A 19753-nucleotide genomic window follows, 5' to 3' on the forward strand; every position below is an offset into this window, starting at 1 on the left:
CCAGCTACAACCTACAAGCACGGAACTCACGCCAGCTTTTTCTCGCCGCGCTGCCTGCAAGGGGGTGCGCAAAACCTCATTTGGCACATTAGAGCGACAGGGGCAGATAAAAGCCGGCCTGCCCGTACAGAACTTAACCTGTCAAAGCATTTTGGACACATCCGAGCTGGCAGAGGGAGTTTAGCTGGATCAGCGCTCCATCGTACGGGGCCACGGCATTCTTGGCTTAGTGCAAGGTGCCCTAAAGCTAGATTTACTCTGTCACCGAACCATGGCCTCAGAAAGCCGCCTGCCACTTTCACGCCTTAACAAGTGATTATTATCTGGCTTAGTCTCAGCTCTGCCGGCTCAAGCGCCCCGAGAGGAGTGCTCGGATCCTTCCACTGAAGTTCCTGGGAAGTCCAAGCGCTCACTGCTTCCCTCTGTCTTTCTTCCAAAGCTCTGCCAAAAGGAGCTTTCCCCCGTGGAGTCTTTCTCTTCTGGCATCCAAACGTGCTGGCTGGTCGAGCGCTGCTGAGCAGCCCTTCTCTGCCGCACGGTTTGTTGTCTCCCACCGTTACTGACGTTCTCAGTAACCACGCACGTTCTTCAGCCACAGTCCCCTCCGCGTCTCTTCTCTTGCTGCCACACGGAGCAGCCCTTCCTCCTTTTTAATGAGCAGCAATAACTTCTGGCATCTCATGCCCAAGAAAAACGCCGATTCTGCTGGTTTAAAATCAACTCTGCTCACTCCACAGCAATGCCTGTGGCGATAAACCGAGGGAGCACGAACAGAAAAACACACAACGCAATGGATCATACCTCACTTCTCAGAAACCAAGGTAGTCTTATGAAGGAGGACGTGAAATTAATAATATATATTTTTTAAAAAATCCTGTAACCTGACTTTTAAATGATCAGCCTCTCACGTCTCTTCATGCAAGTTTACTCAGCGAGTTAACCTGAGGTTGTTGCCATTTTCTATCCACACTTGATGCCTGCAGACGGAGTGCCCTCGCTTCATCACTCTCCTATGTTAAGCAGGAAGGAGGCCCCAGTCTCAGAGAAATTAATTAGTGCAGTAATTTGCCCGGGACACAGGGGTGAAGCTGAGTTTGGCCCACTCTGCAGGATTCAGCTGAGTAAAAAAGACAAATAGCTGTGCTACGGGATTTAAAAAAGCTGCTGTCAGCATTCCCAATGCAACTAGACCTGGAAATTCATTCGTCTTTCAATAAACAATGGAAAAAGGAGAAGCGATTACAGTAGACAAAACTAATTACACCAGAGCAGAAGCATTCCTCACAGCAATTGCTCTTGAATCTGCACTAAAAAAGAAAAATCTAAACCAAAACCAGTCCACTGAAAAAAAGGTAAAAATTCAGGAGCGGAATAAACCCAGTTTCAAAATAGAAGGGTACTTCATCGCGCAGCTCAATAATGCACAGATTTATCTCTGTAAAGATAAACCCTCAGGTGACGCTAGCACTGCTCTGCAAACAGGACGCAGGGGCACAGAGGATTTGTCCAGGGAGGCTAACGTGGGAGCGGGGAGCAGAAATGAGCCCCCAGCTCCTCGATCCAATGTTTTAACGTAACCGTCTCTTCCCCGATCAGGCCTGTTTCACGTTCGTCTCGCTCGTGCCACAGCCACGACCACTTTCGTGTCGATCAGTAACGCTGCTCCATCAGCCCAACCTCTTCCTTCGCAGCACCCGGTTAATTTGGTTTCCGTCCTCACCGCAAATTCAGAACGCGACGTGAAATAGTATATTCTCACGCAGCAAAATCCCGCGGGTCGAATTTTAACCGTGTATTTCCGGAGCCATTCTCAGCTGCGTGAAGACGCGCAGGCGCGTTAGCGATCCAAGCCCGACCACCAGCCTCAGCAGCACGCTCTCTCCCAGTCAGCGCTCAGAAGAGGACCCAGAGTCTTCTCCACCTGTGGGTATCTACACTGCGAAAGGACGAGAGGAAATGGCCTCAAGTTGCGCCAGGGGAGGTTTAGATTGGATGTGAGGAAAAATGTCTTTACTGAAAGAGTGGTTAAACATTGGAACAGGCTGCCCAGGGAAGTGGTGGAGTCCCCATCCCTGGAAGTATTTAAAAGACGGGTAGATGAGGCGCTTAGGGACATGGTTTAGTGGGCATGGTGGTGTTGGGTTGATGGTTGGACTCGATGATCTTGGAGGTCTCTTCCAACCTTAATGATTCTATGATTCTATGATTCTATGCCTGTCCTGCATCCCAGCACGTTTTTGGCTGAAATGATGTATTTAGGTGCAAGAGGAACGGGAGTAGCAGGGGAAACTATCTGTGGAGCTCAGCTTGCGGATTCGAGGTTGGATAGGGACATGTCGCTTAGGGACATGGTTTAGTGGGCCTGGTGGTGTTGGGTCGACGGTTGGACTCGATGATCTTAGAGGTCTTTTCCAACCTTAATGATTCTATGATAGCTTCTGCTTTCATAGCAAAGATGAAGCGCTAAAAAGGCAAGCTTAACCACATCTCGTGTTCTTCACAGCAACCACTAGATGACCCAGGAGAATGCCTAAGAGATTTTCACGTGGTTACGCTTTTGTTGGGTGAAATGATGTAAGAGAATCCAAAGCCTTCTGTAAAGTCCATTTAATCCTTGACCACTGCCCGGGCTGTCAAGCAGCAGGGACAGGAGCAGCGACAGTTTTCGTGAGAGGCAATGCCTGCTCAGTAGAGCTAGACGGAGACCGCCGGGCCCGTTTCCTCCACCGTGCCCTCTTCAGATGCCAGCTGTGAAATTCAGAAGACGGCAAAAGAGGGTTTTAAACAAAGAGGCGGAAGGATCGCTGCTTAACACATTCAAGACAGGCCAAGAGGCTGGAAAATTGATTGCAGGGAGCAAACTTGAAACGGGAAGAGGAGGAGGAACGAGGTCGGGCTGCAAACTGATCTGGCAGGCACCGCAACACACCTCATTCGCTGGCGATGTGGTCCGGACTCAGGATTTGAAAGCCCCAACAAGCCATTTCCAATGTACAAAGCAGCCAGTCTCTACAGTATGTGGTTTTTTCCAAAGCGTTTTTGGGAACAGAAACAAGGCCATGTCAGAACATTGGGTTTTGTGGACCGTTAGGGAGGTACAATCTGAAGCCTCGATCCTGTAATCCGGTTTCTGAGCCTCTGTGGCGACAGCACGGCGCCCAGCCTAACGCACTGTTCAAGACAGAGCTTCTCCGTCTCGGACCTAGGAGACTCCAGACCAGCTGAAGCAGCAATCTGGGATCCACAGACAACACGAAGTCCACAGCGCTCGCTTTCCGAAAGGTTTCTGGCCGATTTAAAAGCTCGCTCTTCTTTGCAGGGAGCGCACACAGAGAAGCACAGAGAAAGAAGTTTTCAGCCTGGAGAAGAGAAGGCTCAGGGGGATCTCATCAACGTCTACAAATACCTGAAGGGAGGACGCCAAGAGGACGGAGCCAGGCTCTTCTCAGGGGTGCCCTGCGGCAGGACCAGAGGCAACGGGCACAAGCTGGAACACGGGAGGTTCCCTCTGAACATCGGGAAACACTTTTTCCCTGTGCGGGTGAGCGAGCACTGGCAGAGGTTCTCCAGGGAGGTTGCAGAGTCTCTGTCCTTGGAGATATTCAAAAACCATCTGGGCACGATCCCCGGCAGGCGGCTCTGGGTGGCCCTGCTTGAGCACGGGGGGTTGGACCAGATGACCTCCAGAGGCCCCTTCCAACCTCAACCAGCCGGTGATTCTGTGATCCTTTTCTAGACGACAATCTCATCAGCTTTCAAACAAAGCAGCGCCATCTACTCAGACGGAAAACTCGGCGATGGCTGTACACAAGAAATAGTTCCAATGATTTACTAGGAGACACTTTTTTCCACTCAGCCCATCTCAATTTTATCCCCCGCTGGGTCTGCCGTACGCGATATAAACTAACTCGCGGTCTGCTACAGATAAAAATACTTCCAGGGTGTGTTTTTGAGGGGGGAGAGGGCCGAGTTTTCCCTTGGGACGTAGAGCACATTCCAGCATGTCCAGCGACAGCCTGGCGACCCGCTGCCTCCCGTTTTTCTTCAGCTTGTAGGAAAGTACAGCCGTAATTCGGTCGTGCCCAGACTCCTCACACAAATGCTGCTGTGTTGAAATGGGGAGCGACTGCACCTGTACATAAGCAAACCTGTTATCATCCTCCTCTCCCCGCTGCGAAGGGAGGGGTGGTTATTCACCGCACGTCCCGTGTCTGTTCCAGTTCAACTCTGCTAACCGCAGAGATTTCTTACCTTCTCCAGTCCGGCCCCGGTATCACCGCAGTGCTTTTTTTTTTCTGGATGAAATGACCTGCAATGCAGAGGCTCACTTGCTACAGCGATCCTTCTACCAGATCTGTAATCTTCAATCCCCCCCGGGTAACGCCTGGAGTAGGAAACTACTTGGTATAGTAGGCACGTCAGCGTTTTCCCAGCTGCATTTTTTATTGGCTCATTTGCTGCATCCCTGACTTCAGTTGAGTTTTCTTTCCCTTTATCCCTCACTTTCTCCAACCTCCCCCGGTGCCTTGAACTGAGGTCTCGATGCCCCCGAGCTCACCCCTCGAAGAGAGCCGGCCAGATGTAGGACAGAAGGGGGCAGCACGCTTCCTCCCCTCCCTCCCATCGTTTTTATGTAGGGCAGGAGATCTGCAAACGGGGAAAACGGGGGGAGACAGGACTCCTTCCACGGCAGCAGCGCCTCCCCTCCCAAGCTGCCTGGGAGGCTCAATGCAAGGAAAGGCTGATTAAGGCAGGTTTCCTGCTCCTCCTGCCTCCGCCGTGCTGAGATTTGCAGGTTGTTAATTATAGGGACCTTCCTGGAAGAGCAAGCAGGACAGAAGTGCAAGCTGCAGAGCAGCCAGGCCTCCACGTTACACGCAGAGAAGCGAAAGATCCTTTATTTGGAGAAGAGGGTGCGGGTTTTGTTCTCCTTTTTAATCGCTATTAACAGAGAGAGATACTTGCGCTATATGGGAAAGAGAACTCACCCACCCGCCTGGGTTTCTTTTGCTATTTCCATGAAACAAACAAAAAGAAACCCCGGCGCGACTAATTTGTAGTAAGCTCCGTTACGTCGTTTACCCCCATCACTTCTGTCGAGTCGCAGGCTCATTATCCTTTTTGGAAACCCGGGAACCGGAGCCGTCAGAGGAAAGCCCGGCTCTAACGCAGACGGCGACGCCCCAACATTTCAACCTTTGCGCCGGGCAAGGTCCGCATACTGCTTCTCTAAGTACCCCAAGCAGAACAGGTAACCACAGAGCCTTTTTTTTCCACTCAGCACCTTTTTTTTGCCTCCTCATGGCCGCTGCGTGCTCTGAAAACCCCAGCCCCCCCCCCCACCTGCAGGCAAACGGCCCCAAGGGGGGGCTTTGCCACTCGGTTGGGAAAGCACGTCAGGGCGGAGAGGTTTTCACGGAACTAAGTTACGCTCACGTTAATGGCAAGGATGATGCAATCGCAGCACACCCGCTGATCGGGCAGTATCTGCTGGGTTCGTTTTGTCACGGCACAGCTTTTAAGGAAGGGGGAAGGAGAGTTAAGTAGAGGCATGAAGGCGGCCTGTTAAAAAACGGGAGAAATGAGAAGCGGCATCATTGGTGGATCTGAGGATTAACATCCTCTGTAAGCGATACTGACGGGGAAAAGAATCGCAGGCGAAGAGGTTTGTGTGTGATGCAGCAAGAAGAGGAGAGATGCAACGAGCAAGAAGCTAAAAGAAAAGGACAAAGCGGTCAAAGCAGGAAGCCAGGACAATAATTTTTGGAGGAGCACCGTGAATGCATATGAAAAGCGGGGGAAGATGGGATTTCTCAAAGGAAGAGGCTGCAGGAGCTCAGGGAAAAAAATGATGAAAGCCCGTGTTAACAGTTCTGTGTGAACAGCGGAAACGAAAGATGAAAGATCTCACGCAACACCGCGGCAATGCCCAGCAGCCGATGGTGCTGGAGCCCTGCTGCAGCGAGCTGCGTCCAAACAGCGTCAAATACAGCCTCGGCTCCAAGCAGCTGAAAGCAAAAATCGGGAGGAAAGCAGGACGCGGAGCTCCCGTATCGCTTGGCACCTAACGCAAACAGCACTCACCTTCGAGAAACGGAGATGAGCTGAGCGAGGAGCCGGTCACCGGAGGGCGGCTTCCGAGTGCCGGTGAGAAAATAACACGGAAACCCAGAGCAAAACGGGACCCTGAAGCTAGAGAGGTCTGGGATGCAGTGGAAACACTCCTCGCGCAATTAGGCAAATGGACCCCACTGAAGGACGACCACAGGGAAGAGTTATTACCGGTCACCCTCTCCCTCTCTTTCTTTAGGCAACTATCCTGACAGCATAAAGGCTATTTAAGCAGTTGTTTTGATAACTGGAGCTTTGTTACTGGCTCTCCGGTTTTGGCATAATTTTGCTCCTCATATAAATACCACCTTAAAGCGATATTTAAAGACGGCTTTAAGTACGTGCATCAGGCTTTTCCTGAGCAGGAGATTCAAATGTCTGCGTAAAAGCATAAACCGTAAAAACGATACCCAAGAACATTTACCTTTTTATCCCCAAATGTCAGGTTCTCCCTCAATCACAGACCTCCGGCCCGAATCTCCTAACGACATTTTGCCAGAGGCGGAGCGGTGTCTGTATCGAGGCAACGTCATGGGTTTAGTTCCACTTTTTTTTTATTCAACGTTTTATACATAATAAATACAAACTTTTTACAGCCAATATAAAGAAAGCATTTGCACCTATGCTTTCCGTGTACTGACGCTGTACACGATGATACGTCGAATACATGCCCTGTATGAAGAAATCATAGTTAAAAAGGAGGCATATTTTTACAACTTTTCTTCTTTTTTTTTTTTTTTAAATAAAATTAGCAGCTCTTACAGAAAATACTTTAAAATACAACTAAAGAGACTTTAAATAACACTTTCTGAATTTTGAAAGTCCAGGGATGAAGGACACAGAAAAACTGGCCAAAGAAATCGAACATGAACATTATGGCAATACTTGCTTCTCTTCTGCATTGTGAAGCTTTCAAAATTTTTGCAAACAAACAGTTAAATCTTTTTTAAAAACTTTCTTTTTTTTTCTTTAAACTTAAGAATAAGTTTGATAAACACATAAAAAGACCTCAAACAGATCAACAGGACAAGAGGTGCAACAGAATGGAAAATACGGAGAAGACTTCATTGGACAGTCACCGATTTCCTAACTGATCCGCGAATTGTTTTCTTCAAACAGCCCCGCTCTCGCTTCGAGATCCCGCTGGGAAAGGAGATTGGCAAACACGAATGTCTCGGAGACCCAGCTTGGGTTGGGATTTATAAGTATGTGCAAAGTTTATGATAAAATAATCTCGTTAGATGATCTTTTTTTTTTTTTTTTTTTCTTTTTTGTAAATGCAGCCTCAAAAAATAGCCCTTGTTAGTAAACTAAAGGCAGAAAACTTACTGGCTTAGAAAAAAAAATATGAAGACATAAGAGCGCATTCAAGAGAACCCATATAACAGCTCAAAAAAACCAACCCTGTGATGCCTTTTAACTGAAGCTTTGATCTGATGGAGATGGCTGAAAATAATTTAGTAAGTACACAAAGAAAAACCTGTCTTCATCCAGTTTTTTTCCCCTTCCTCTGACCATTTCTCTCCATGTTAAACCTCAGAATATCCTCTGCCCTTTTCTTTCAAACAACGACAACAAAAAAGCTTCCTTTTCGGAGCTCTCCGACTGAAAATTAGTTTTGAAATTCTTTTACTCGCTATTTCTTGCCTAGGAGTAATCTGAGACCACAGTCTTGGCCGCAAAGGCGGTCTGAAGGCTTCGCAGAAACCGGAGCTTTTCCTGGCTCTCTGGCTTTGGCTCGTTAACGGGCTTCGCATGGGAAAATGCTACAGGACCATCCAATGCAAAAACTAAATAACGCGTGTAAATACTCTAAATGTAACCTCTAACTCTAGCCAGATGTTGTGATGACAAAGATATACTGCTAACGTTGGATAATAAAGTACACGGCAATAACTGGGATAAGAGTGACCCAAATACTTTTTTAAAAAAAAAAAAAAAACAAAACCAAAACCCCCAAAATCTGCTAAGAAAAAAAATGAAGCTCAATTTCCAGATCTAGACAAAATCTCACTTACTTCTCTACCAGTCGGTTTATGCTATGGAACAGGATGTTGCTACTAATTCAGCACCTCCATATTAGATACTCTATTACTAAATGTACTGCATAAATATTAATACAAAGAACATTTAGTTCTGTTTAACTGTTAATTATTGAAGAGGTGTGCATTAATGTAATTAACGCCGTATGATCTGCCTCAGTTTTCCTTATCTGTAAGATTATTTTCCCGTTTCTTCCTTTCTGCAAGGGGATTCAAGAGGAGCCAGCCTCTCCTTACACTTATTTTTCAGTTCCCTTTTTCATTCCACAAGATCTGATTAATACCTAATCAGACAAGTAATGCTACTTGAAGAAGTGACAATCTTTAACACATTCCTATGGCAACAGTAATATACTGTACTAATGCACGTGATCGAAGTACGCTATGACTAAGTTGCATGAACGAGGCTCTTCCCTCAGCCTCCGTATAAATCTGACCATCTTCAGCCAAGAGAGAAACCTGCTCCAAGGCAATCCTCTGCTCGCTGTTTGGCCCGTCTTGGTTTGTGCTAAGAGAGGAAGAACGACGTATAGAAATCAAAACAAAAAAAAAAGGCACGAAATAGTCATGACTGTGGGAAGGAAGGAATCCACCATGTCACTGCCACATAAAATCCTCCCTATCTCTTGCTCTATTAAAAGTCTTCATCATGCAAAGGTGCCTAAAAACGAGATCGACCAAATACCGCGTTCGGTCTTGATTGTAGCACTACTACTTAACTAGTCCGATCATTACACCAGAGTAATTTCCACGTCCTCTATCTTCTCTGTTGTCCGGCGATGATGCTGCGTAGGGGGTGGTGGAGCTGCTCGCACCTGAAACAGCCAGAACCAGCCCGTAACTATCAGAAAACTGTCAAAATTTCAGAACTTGTATAGACTAAAACGGCAACTTCGGGCTTATTCCTCAAGCTGGTGCACATATACAGATCGTATATTAAGATCGACAGAACTGCAGTGAGTAACCAGCTGAATTCAGGTCCAGCAGCCTCCAATTAAGCCATCAAGGCTCTTCCTTATAAACCCTCACCACTCTCAGGTGATTTTTCTCCAGGAGGACTAGCAATCCTGACAGCGGAAACATACCGAGGAAGATACCCCGTCTGTCCTGCCTGTACCCAGGGATCATCCGGTACGTAAACCTGGGACGGACTCTGGACTTTACATCGAATGCTGAAATCGGATGACGCCCTTGCCTGGAACTTACGTGGACTGGAAACTACAAGAAAGCCTTGTTGCATCTAAGCGGCTTACTCGTATTTAATCGATCACTGACCTGAACAACATTCACCTGAAATCTGATGCTATTTTTACACTCTGCCACATCAATAAAGATATTATTGCTCCGGATAGAGATTACCTCAAGCGCTAACAGCATTTCATGCAGGGTTTTTGTCACGTGATTTCAGAATACACCAGAGTGACTCGCTATGGAAAACATGAATCGTGGAGCGATACCAGAACAACTTCACGGTATTTTCAAACCAGGCATATTTACAATGCAATACTAAGAGAAATCCTTTTAATTAAGGCAGGACACTGTAGTAATATCTTGAAAAGACAGTCAGTTGCAAGAAATGCATGAGGTAAATATAAATCTACAAAACGGAAAAGCTGAATCAGTGTCTTTTTACAAGGGAATAAGATAACGTGAAACTTCTCTCCTCGATACTTAAATACTTGACGATGCGGTACTCTCTCTGCCTTGCGTATGTCAATGAATAAGGCTAACTCACCGACCACTGGAATATTCAGAATATAATTTCTGAATATCCAAAAATACTCTTTTTCTGCAACCTCATCCATTGAGAATGCCAGGAAAATACAAATATTACATTTTAATATGATTTGGTTTAGGACTTTGAAACCCCCAAAACTTGATTTCAAAGTTAATCCTGGGAGATGGATTTTGCAAGTTCTAAGTGATTAAATTCTTCCTTTCCTTTCCTGGCAAAATCTCTCTTTCTAGGCAGCAAAGACATCACAAAATACATCGACTTTATCGTTAAGAATCTTTAATCCCAAACCCTCAAATCAAGGGGTTCGGAAATAAATTTAACCCTAAATGCAATCGAGTCCCAAGGACCGCATATTACGTCAAACTGCCGGCAAGCAGGTTTGTCTGCCGGCACGTTGGAGAAGCAGCAACTGTACAAATCGTATGATTAAACCGTTCTGGCATTTATTCACCACCTCTTTTTTAGTTCTGTTTCGGGGTTATTACACGTGGCAAGAACAGAAATAATCTCCCAGCGCCTGAAAAGGCAGCGTAAGTTTATCGACTAACACCTCCTTTACTATCATTATAGATGCCATTTCTTCCCGGGTTCGATTTCACGATTCATGTGCCTCACACGGAGACGTGCAGGTATTACATCCATAAAGGCAGATGCAGAAGGGCAGGTTAGATGAAGGATAGGGGACGGGTAAGATTCAAGGTCATCTTGAAACACAGTGGCTTACTGTTTAAACAAGCGCCGCTTTGTTTTGTTCTAGTGTTCACTTAATCTCAAAGAGCTCTCAGGTTCTACAGCTTTTTGACGCATCTATGGTGTGATCAATGGGAAGTGAACAGACCTTTCCTCGCCGTATTCATCTGAGATACCGCATTTTTATACATAGCCGTTGGATTTGCCGAACAGAGAGAGCCAAATCATCAGGTGCTGTATCACCACCCTGCTTTGAACGTACCTATCCCGATTTACCTAGACTTGGCCTTATAACTCTGTGGCACCGATAAAACCAACAGTATTCGTTTTTAACTTACGGGTCGCAGTTTGCCATACGACGTTTCGGGAGGGATTCGCGGAGGCTGTGAGAATCCGGGGGACTCTGAACTGAAGCTGTTTTCTGAAAGAGCAAGCAACAACCCATCACAAACAAGCCACTCAGTATTGCTGAATTAACTTTATGTTGCAAAAAAAGCCTTTCCCCCCCAACACCTCTGAAATGTGAACATTCTGAATTAAGCATTTAGCTGAAATGTTTCTTTTACTGTCACAAAATTTCTTACCGTTAGTTGACGGTGATCTGGGGAAGTACTGAGAACCTCTTTTATCCGGACTGTGGTAAGGGCTAGTGGGAGGCTGGTCGTACAGTGGCAGCGGCGGGAGGGCATTATTAGGCTTCGGAGTCGGGGATACCTGTGTTAAAAAGAGAGAGGGGCTGCAGAAAGCCTCACTCCTCGACAGTTTTTATGTACGCACCGAGGTGCAGCAAGTTCTCCGACACATCAGTATGCTAGGATCTTTCCTCTGGAGAAAAACTATCTGTCAAACGTGCTGTCAGGTACGTTTGGGAAGGAAAGCCAAGATATCCAACAGTGGTTATATTTTTTTTAAATCACAGGTTGCCACTGAGCAGCGATTTTCATCCTCTCCCAGATAATTTAGACAGACGTTTTGAAGGTTATTTGAAAAAAGTCGTTTGGCCAAGTCATTTTGTGCCCCTCCACATACGTTCACACAAAAGCGTTAAGATCGTGAGTTTTCTCCCAACTCAGTTGCACAGGTATCATTTAAATGTTAAGTTTTCACAGTCTTCTCAAATCAAAGAATGAAAATACTGGAGAAATTACTTTGTAGGGAACGTGGAAGTCCAGCTTCTAGCACCACAATTACACATGAGAATGTGTCGGATTCTCTAGTATGATATAAGGATTACAGAACCATACTGAAACGAGGACATTTTTGCAAAAATTACTGTAATACAATATTCGGCAGTATTCTGCCCTTCAAAAATTGAGAGGATACAGAACAGATTTAAGTATGAAAACATTAAATTAGGGCTGAAAGAGCCTGTAATTCTCTTTCGGCCAGGTTGTGTTTGATGTCTCAGTCTATGCCAGAAATTAATTACAGGAGGTAGACTGTGAATTTTCTCCTTTGGTTCATTTCCTTTCTACCCAAATACTTGCCTTTATTCACAAATCTGTTACATTTGCCAAAATATATCAGCTGATAATTATTAGGCTGGGTAAGAAACTACAAGGTAAGCACTCAGGGTTTTGTTTTGTTTTTTTTTTTCCTTAAATTGGTTCTGAGTTTTTTTCCTTAAGCGGGTTCTGATTTTGTTTTTCCCCCCTAAGGAAGTGGCAGATCTTTGCAGCCTTGCAAAATTGCCCTAACAAACTAATACCATACGTGCAAGCTAGCACCTCAACTCTTTACATACCTGAATATCTCCAATCCACTGAGTCTCTCCATTTTCTGAAGCTGTAAGCTCTTCAACTAATACTGATGGGAACACCCCAACGCGTCCGTTGAATTCTCCTTCCCAAAAGCCATCATCATCTTGATTTTCCTTGTTCAAGATACGGATGATCGCTCCTTCCGGGAAGGACAGCTCATCATCTGTCTGGCCCTCGTAATCATAAAGTGCTTTTACAAAACAGACTGAAGAATGGAAGAGGAAAAAAAAATGTGTAATTGGCATGAGCTTAAAAAAAATAATAAGTACTATACATACTTTTATGGTTGGACTCCATGATCTCAAAGGTCTTTTCCAACCCAAATGATTCCATGATTCTGTAATTGCTGAGTCAAATTATTTTAGTTTTCCTTAATTTTAGTTAATGTTAATCTCAACGCTATGTGACAGCCAGGTAAATTACGCAGATTTGATATGAGACAGATAATTACTGAGAACCGTTGTACTCAGATACAGGTCAAATAGGAGAAATTCTCATCCGCAACATCCAAACTCGATATGCAGAATGCTTTCGAGAACAGGCTTAATATACTACTTATTTATTTATTGGTACCTACCACTGGAGTCTCCGTTCAGGCTGCCTGAGACTAAGTCGGCCTCAGTGGAGTTATTTGAGGTGTGTGATCGACTATCCAGTGCCGCAAGGGACTGTAGCATACTCAGCAGACTGCTGGACGTCGGGAACTGCAGGTACTTCTCTGGCACATAGCCCACTTGACCCGCTTTATTCCGTGCCTGTACACAAATGACATAGAAGATGCTCTGCTTTTGCATGCCAGTCTGAAAAGAATCCAAGTACTTTCTCCCAAAGTTCTATTTTGTAAAAGTAATAGCGAAAAGAAAACAATCTCAGAAAAATGATACCTTTACCCAGTCTTCCATATCTCCGTCTTCAATGACCTCCAATACCTCATGCTCCTCTATGGTCAATTCATCTGGCTGAGAAGCCTGAAGCATGTGACAGGAAGATTAGAAAATAAAAGTGTTTTCAGGTGCACGGGACAGGCAGCGTAAAGATCGTTCTCATCCAGACTTTCATCAAAACTCAAGTTTTTTAAAAAATGGAAAATTTTATGGTGTAGCATACTTTAAAACATATTAATAAGGGTTCTTCTGTATACCTACCGGCACTCACAAGACCCTTTTTCACTCAAGAGGGTAGATGGAAGCATCCTGAATACCACCCAGCGCGTCGAACCCTATTTACTTTTTAAACCCTAATTACTCCGTACTCTAAGTCTGCCACTGGCTTCGGCTACCGCAGCGGTGTGATTTACAACTGACCTAGCAGCGCTAGCAGAAGTAAATAGCATGAATGCAGTTTGTCAGCAAAGCTTTGACTCATGAATGGTGGTTTCACTATTACAGTACAAAGAAGAGCTTTGTTGTACAGCATACAAGCACGCCTAACACCGAGAAGGCATTTCGAATATAGCCACGCCGGCTCAGCAGCAGAAATTACAACATCTTCTGGTGGCAGCTGGTCTCCTTGAAGCCAGGCAGGGACATCTCTACACACGTCAATTCATGCATGGACTCCAGTACTCTGCCGGACTGTAGCATAAATGTCTTTCACGACATCACGGATTTTACACTGCTGTGGTTTTTCACAACTAAATGTTAGCTATATTTAAGGTGTGCCATTATTGAGCCAAACGCTGACATTCGACCTCAAACTCCCACAGAACAGTTACATCTATTATTCCTTTGTTGCATAATTCATTTTAATCTAATAAAAAAAAAATAAATCACAAACCTTATATGAATAAACAACTTTGCAGGTGAGAGGATAATTCCTTAGAGTACCAGAAGGACTAGAACTACTGTCATCAAAAACATCCATGCTGTCTTCAAACTCTTCACCTTCTTCCTTTTCTGCATCAGCGTTAATCTGTTAAAACAAATTAAATTTGGCGTTACACCATCAAGTAAAAATAAGTGAAGAAAAAACAATAGCAATGAATTGATCAGTATTCTTCAGTGTGGTTTTTTTTACTACTTACGATTATTGAAACTGGGCAAAAAAACCAGTAACTAAATACTGGTTCAACATACGATTCTCAAACAACATCAGGAAAGCAGTCATCAAACAAAGCAAATACAGGGAAGCGAAAGAATAAGAGCTGTCACCAAATTACATCTTTGCCTAACTCAGCTGTATTTCTTCATTCAAGCACGGGGCCCTGTACTTCAAAAACAAGCGTAGAAGATTTTGGAAGCTCCAACTCAACTGCTGGACACTTATCTATTTTTTATATAAGCTGTGAAACAGTGACTACTGGACGTTGGAGATGCCATTTCAGAGGAATAGCAAATAGTTTAATGGAAGAAAGAGTCACTTACTGAGAATTTACACTATTAAAAGATTAAGGTACCTGCGACCACGAGTTATAAAATGAAACTGCAGTGGAAATACTTAAACTTGAAAAAATTAAAAAAAAAAAAAAATCAGCCTTCCAGCTGGTGTATTGTACAAATAGATTGGCTGCAGTTTATACAAAAAATTCCTTAGAGAAAGAATGATGATTAAAAACTAGCTATAAAAATCTAAATAAAACCTGAAGTCAATATGCTGGAAAAATACAAGTTTCTATAAATGTAGTTTGGGCAATGTTGACGTGAGCTGTGCTTTGGCCTCGTGCCTGGCTTAAATTTTGAATAAACACTTTATCGCATGTGAAAATAGGCAAGTCCTTCGAATCAAAGGCAACAGTGTTATGTATTTGCCATCTTCCCTTTATTTATTCCTTTTAATCTGGGAGTGAATTTGGTATTCCTCGTGAAAACTGAAAGGCTGATATATGGACAAGAAGTTAGGCTGGGACCAAAAAGGCACTGTGCAGGCTCCCTAAACCAGCTGTCTCCGTACCTCTGCTCTGTAACGTCTTTGCTCTTCTTGACCTGGAGTAGAAGAGCACAAAGCTTCCTCATTTTCTGACTTGGATGATTTTTTATGTTATGATTTCTAGACTGCGTCCTTGTAACTTGCATTATTTTTTCCCCACTCGTTTTCATTCAAGCGCAGTTTGCGTCCATTGCTACTTAAATGCGTTCACGGACGTTGCGGTAACAAAAAACATCGCTAATCCTACCTAGCTAATGCTTTGATATATTAACAGCCAACTATAAATTATGGCAAATGTAAGGTTTCCAACCTCTAGTTCTTAACTGCCTTTTGCTGTGCATGGTCTATGTCCCAGCAGCCGAAGCTGACATGCAGCTGACAGCCGTATGAAACATCATGGAAATTAGTGTATCATGTCTAGAAAGCCTTGTGCGTGAAACATCTGGTCCTGCTTTTCTAACACGAGGAGGGAAAACACATTTCAATTTTCAGTGTGTGGGCTGCTCAAACTCCTTGAATAGAATCATTTGCAAAGTAGGCACACAGAGGGAAAACGGCATTAATGATACAGGAAACTTGGCAGTTTGTTTCATAAAGCTCATCTTTCTACGGGAGTCTGGTAATGAAAGACAGCATAACCAAAGAATGAATACAGCAGCCACAATTACACCGAAAGTATGTAACGGAGAGCAAACGTAAGAATGGATGCAGGTAAGAAGGCGACAAGATAGCTTGATTACACACATGGAAAAAGGTATGCAAATATCTATCTTGTTTCGTTGCATATCCTACACACAGAGAGATTCGATACCAAAAAAATATACCAAAAGCCCTGTTTTATCTCTCCTCGGAAATGCAGAGACCCCGGCAACAACAGAGAACACATGTATACCGAGCCACCTCCAGCCTGATTCGGATGTACGACCTGTAGGAGCTAAAAAAGGCTGAAATTTCCTGCCAATTCACTAACAGAGCGGTCTGCCAGAGCACCCGAAGGTATCGGTCAGTCAGAGGCAGTCTGCAATGCAGGTTATTTAGGGACTGAAACCACAATTTGTTTCGCACAGGTTGCTGGTATCAGCTGACAATCAGGCTTGAATATGAACCAGTAACCTAGGAGTTGAAAGATGCTATAACCTCGTGCAGTTAAAAGATGCTATATCCCTTTACAGTTAAAAGCATCCCTTTTCATGGTCACAGTAAACGTACCAACTGCAAACTTGATTTCTAACTCCGCAATACTGTACTCCCACTGGTCACACGTTTCTTATAACTGTACTGCTTCAGGTCCCAGCGAATAGAAAACAAAACACAAACCCCATAAAGACTTTATTCTCTCCTCCTTTTGTGACTAAATTACATAATATTTACAACACATTTGTTGTAGGCAGCATAAAGGTTTCCCAGCGATGTTAATATCTAAGAGTAGCATTGCATACGTTTTCCAGATGACAATTAAAATTCAAAATGACGATTAACTTTTTTTGGGCATGTACACAGGGAAAAAAAAAAGTATTTCCTCCCAAGATTATGCATTTCATCATTATATCAGAAAGTCAGTCGACTGGATAGGCGATGGAATATGAACTCCTTCAGCTTGTTACATTGCTGTAGTAGGTTAAATAAATACAGTGGTATCAAGCCATCGATGCCGCTTTCTTCTTTTCGGCTCTTGGAAAGAAAATATATCGAGAGCTTTGCTGAACAAATTGCATCATGACAAATACTGACACAAAGCAAAGCGATGCACGACGTAAGGATGGCAGATAGCTGGTTTCTCAACACTAAACACGGCCCGCTCTTCAAGGATGAAGTGAAGTGCTGCTTGTTATATGCCGCAGTAATTCTTCTAATAATTGCAAGCAACGTAATTTCGCTAACAGTTCTAAGAATTCCATCTACAGGCTGTCCTCATCTGGCCTGCCAAGGTCAACAGCGTCTTTTTTTATACGGGAGCATACGTAAGTGTAAAAGGGGAAAATAAGAATCAGGGTTTAACCTCCCACGCTGTGGCATCTGCTGGCTCGCCAGGGACTAGCACGGGGTTTGGCTCCAGGGCCAACTGTTGGCATGTCTGACGAGACAGAGAACAAGGTGTTGGGCGGCATCCAACATGCGCAACGGGAAGTTAAAGGAGGTGGAGCACAAGAAGAAAGGGGAAAAAAATCACTGTTAAACACAGCTACGTAACTCATCCTCACCTATCCTGGCTAGAGAGGATCTGAAATGAAACTCGGCACAAAAACTCCTTTGGGATTTGGGAAGGCTGAAGCTCGGATCTGCATACTCCAACTTTCATCTCTAATTATACTCCTAACCATGGGAATAAAGCACTGCAAGTCACTGTCACTGTGTTTGAGCTCTGTCTGTAACGTCCTGGAAGAAACATCCTAACACCCTGAAGAAAGCAAAGAGTGGATTTGGGAGTCTCGGGATTTGCTGAGACTCCGGTCAGCGCTCGCTCGCTTTTCTGAACTGAAGTTGACCTAGGTGAAAATAGCCGTACATCCAAAAAAACCCTTCCCTCTAGGGGTTTGCCACCATTACCAAGAAAACAATAAAGCAGCAGAAAAACATGAAGAAACGTGGGAACGAACAGGATTTTTTTGTGTGTAGATACCACATACTTGCTGAAATGGAGACTTCGCCTCCCTTAGGTGGTCCGCGAAAGCAAGCCATTCTCCAAATCATTTGGAAAACGGTGAAAAATCACATTTCCCGTTCCCCCTGAAAGCTCTGTTATAGAGAAGATATATTCTGGCTGTCCAAAGCATTTAAGATGAAAAGAAAGTGTGAGCTAAGTAATTTTAATAGTGTATGAAGACTACAGTTAGGAAAGTATCCACATGCAAACCGAGACTTTCTAAAAGCCTCCGAATTTTGTTAAATATTAAATATATAAAGACGCACAGAAAACTTAAAATTTGTTTGAGGCAAACTGACTGAACCTTCAGGAATTTTATTTTAGCTGGTTACTGGTGAAGAGCAACAGATTGGTTAGGTTTACTGCCAAAGGTGACAGCTCAGCATCGCATGCCATGTAGGGGAATTAAAAAAAGGAGAACATGAGCTCTTTTAGCAGTTCCTGTTTTCTGAACAGGGTTTCTTGGTTCAGGCAGCTGTTCGATCCAGCTATCGCTGTTTTTTTTGAAACAGATCATTCTTCGGGGGGGGGGAGAGAAATGAGAGTTTGCTTTTTATTCTTTCTTGAATTACATAAAAATGTGCTTTCTTCCAAGCTAAACAGATGGGAGATGTCTCCGGCTTGTTTTGCAAACCAGCTACAGACATTACAAACACAATTAGTCTTAGGTACGACTGAGTAAAAAATCATTACCTATCTTCCATTGATCCAAGTCGCTTTTTAGTTCAATTTTGGGTATATTGGATGAAATTTTCGAAAGAGTTAGCTAGCGTGACTTCGGACACAGCAAGACATATTAATGCAGCTGAATTGAACAGTTTAAGAAGTTACCAGCTCTTGGGATGAAACGCAGCAGTGATCAGGTTTGTGGTCTGTTCCAGTTTAACTTCGGCACTGCTTTAATGAAACTAGTTATTCATAAAGAAAAAGTCAAATATTGGATGTATCTCAAATAACAGGGCAGTAACTTGCAGGTGAATAGTGGTAACATCTAAATCTATGACAAATCTTTGAGGGAAACACCTAACCCTGCTCGCAGGAATGGACAGACAGCCTGTTTTCCAAAGCCTTTCACTGATATTTAATGAATCAAATTTTCACCTCAAATATCCAAATCAATTTGGAAAACAGGCTTTGCTTTCTTGATGACTTTCACTGCAATCTGCACATAAACGGCTCTTGAAGAGATGATGCAGAGCCTACATTTTTCTAAACATTTGGAAAAACATAGCCTTTCATCCAAGCGTCTCAGATAACATCATAAACTATTAGTGAAACTTCAAAGAAACACACAGACATTTTTCTTTCCAGGAGATGGCAAATGAATGTTATGGCACTTATCCAAGGTCAGAAAAATCGATCTAAAGTAAACTCAGCAACAGAACCCAGAAATCCTTTTTTTTGTTGTTGTTGGGTTTTTTCCCATGAAATTCAGACACATGCTTCAGCCACGTAAAGCTACAAGGTTTTTCCAGTTAGCTAACAAACAACCAAATATTATCAATTCTGGTTTATATTCAATATTAAGTCAGGAGTCGCTACTAGAAAAGAGCCGGGTGGAGACGAAGTGAGTTTTACACGCTGGAAACCATACCAGATGTGAAGAGCCGTTGTTGGTCACCGAAGGCAGGCTGGCCCAGCGTTCGTTTTCCAGTTCTTCCATCACTTGGTTCATCGCGCTTTTTAGCCACGTATCCACAGACACACCGATCTGCTTCAGCAGATCAAGACGGGCTTCTGCTTTCAGCTTAATTATCTGAGGAAATAAACACGCGCAAATCAGAAGTCTTTCAAGATTACATTTCACTCCTTGCCACTATTCAAATGGGTTATTTCCTCATCCGCAAATTACTCAGGTGGCTCCGAAAGCTGCTCCTCTCGGAAACGAGTCCAGTTCTTCATT

The 19753-nt window shown here is 43.9% G+C and overlaps 2 protein-coding genes across 2 annotated transcripts in view; both read right to left on the bottom strand.

The window, feature by feature from the left end:
• RPS3 (ribosomal protein S3) overlaps window positions 1-6644 on the bottom strand; it is a 28280-nt gene extending 21636 nt beyond the window's left edge. Inside the window, exons 1-3 of the mRNA XM_009321957.1 lie at window positions 6577-6644; window positions 5912-6008; window positions 5437-5562 (exon numbers count right to left, since the gene is read on the bottom strand). Of these exons, the coding sequence (XP_009320232.1) occupies window positions 5437-5562; window positions 5912-6008; window positions 6577-6644 (291 nt within the window). The remainder of the gene's footprint in view (window positions 1-5436; window positions 5563-5911; window positions 6009-6576) is intronic.
• Window positions 6645-8595: 1951 nt separating this feature from the next.
• The window catches only part of FCHSD2 (FCH and double SH3 domains 2), a 171779-nt gene continuing 160621 nt past the window's right edge, over window positions 8596-19753 (bottom strand). Inside the window, exons 13-20 of the mRNA XM_009321958.1 lie at window positions 19445-19606; window positions 14118-14252; window positions 13226-13309; window positions 12919-13096; window positions 12326-12546; window positions 11166-11295; window positions 10920-11002; window positions 8596-8968 (exon numbers count right to left, since the gene is read on the bottom strand). Coding sequence (XP_009320233.1) covers window positions 8885-8968; window positions 10920-11002; window positions 11166-11295; window positions 12326-12546; window positions 12919-13096; window positions 13226-13309; window positions 14118-14252; window positions 19445-19606 — 1077 coding nt within the window. The 3' untranslated portion in view covers window positions 8596-8884. The remainder of the gene's footprint in view (window positions 8969-10919; window positions 11003-11165; window positions 11296-12325; window positions 12547-12918; window positions 13097-13225; window positions 13310-14117; window positions 14253-19444; window positions 19607-19753) is intronic.

The sequence above is a fragment of the Pygoscelis adeliae genome, unplaced genomic scaffold (genome assembly GCF_000699105.1).
Source record: "Pygoscelis adeliae isolate BGI_AS28 unplaced genomic scaffold, ASM69910v1 Scaffold263, whole genome shotgun sequence".
Taxonomy (NCBI): Eukaryota; Metazoa; Chordata; class Aves; order Sphenisciformes; family Spheniscidae; genus Pygoscelis; species Pygoscelis adeliae.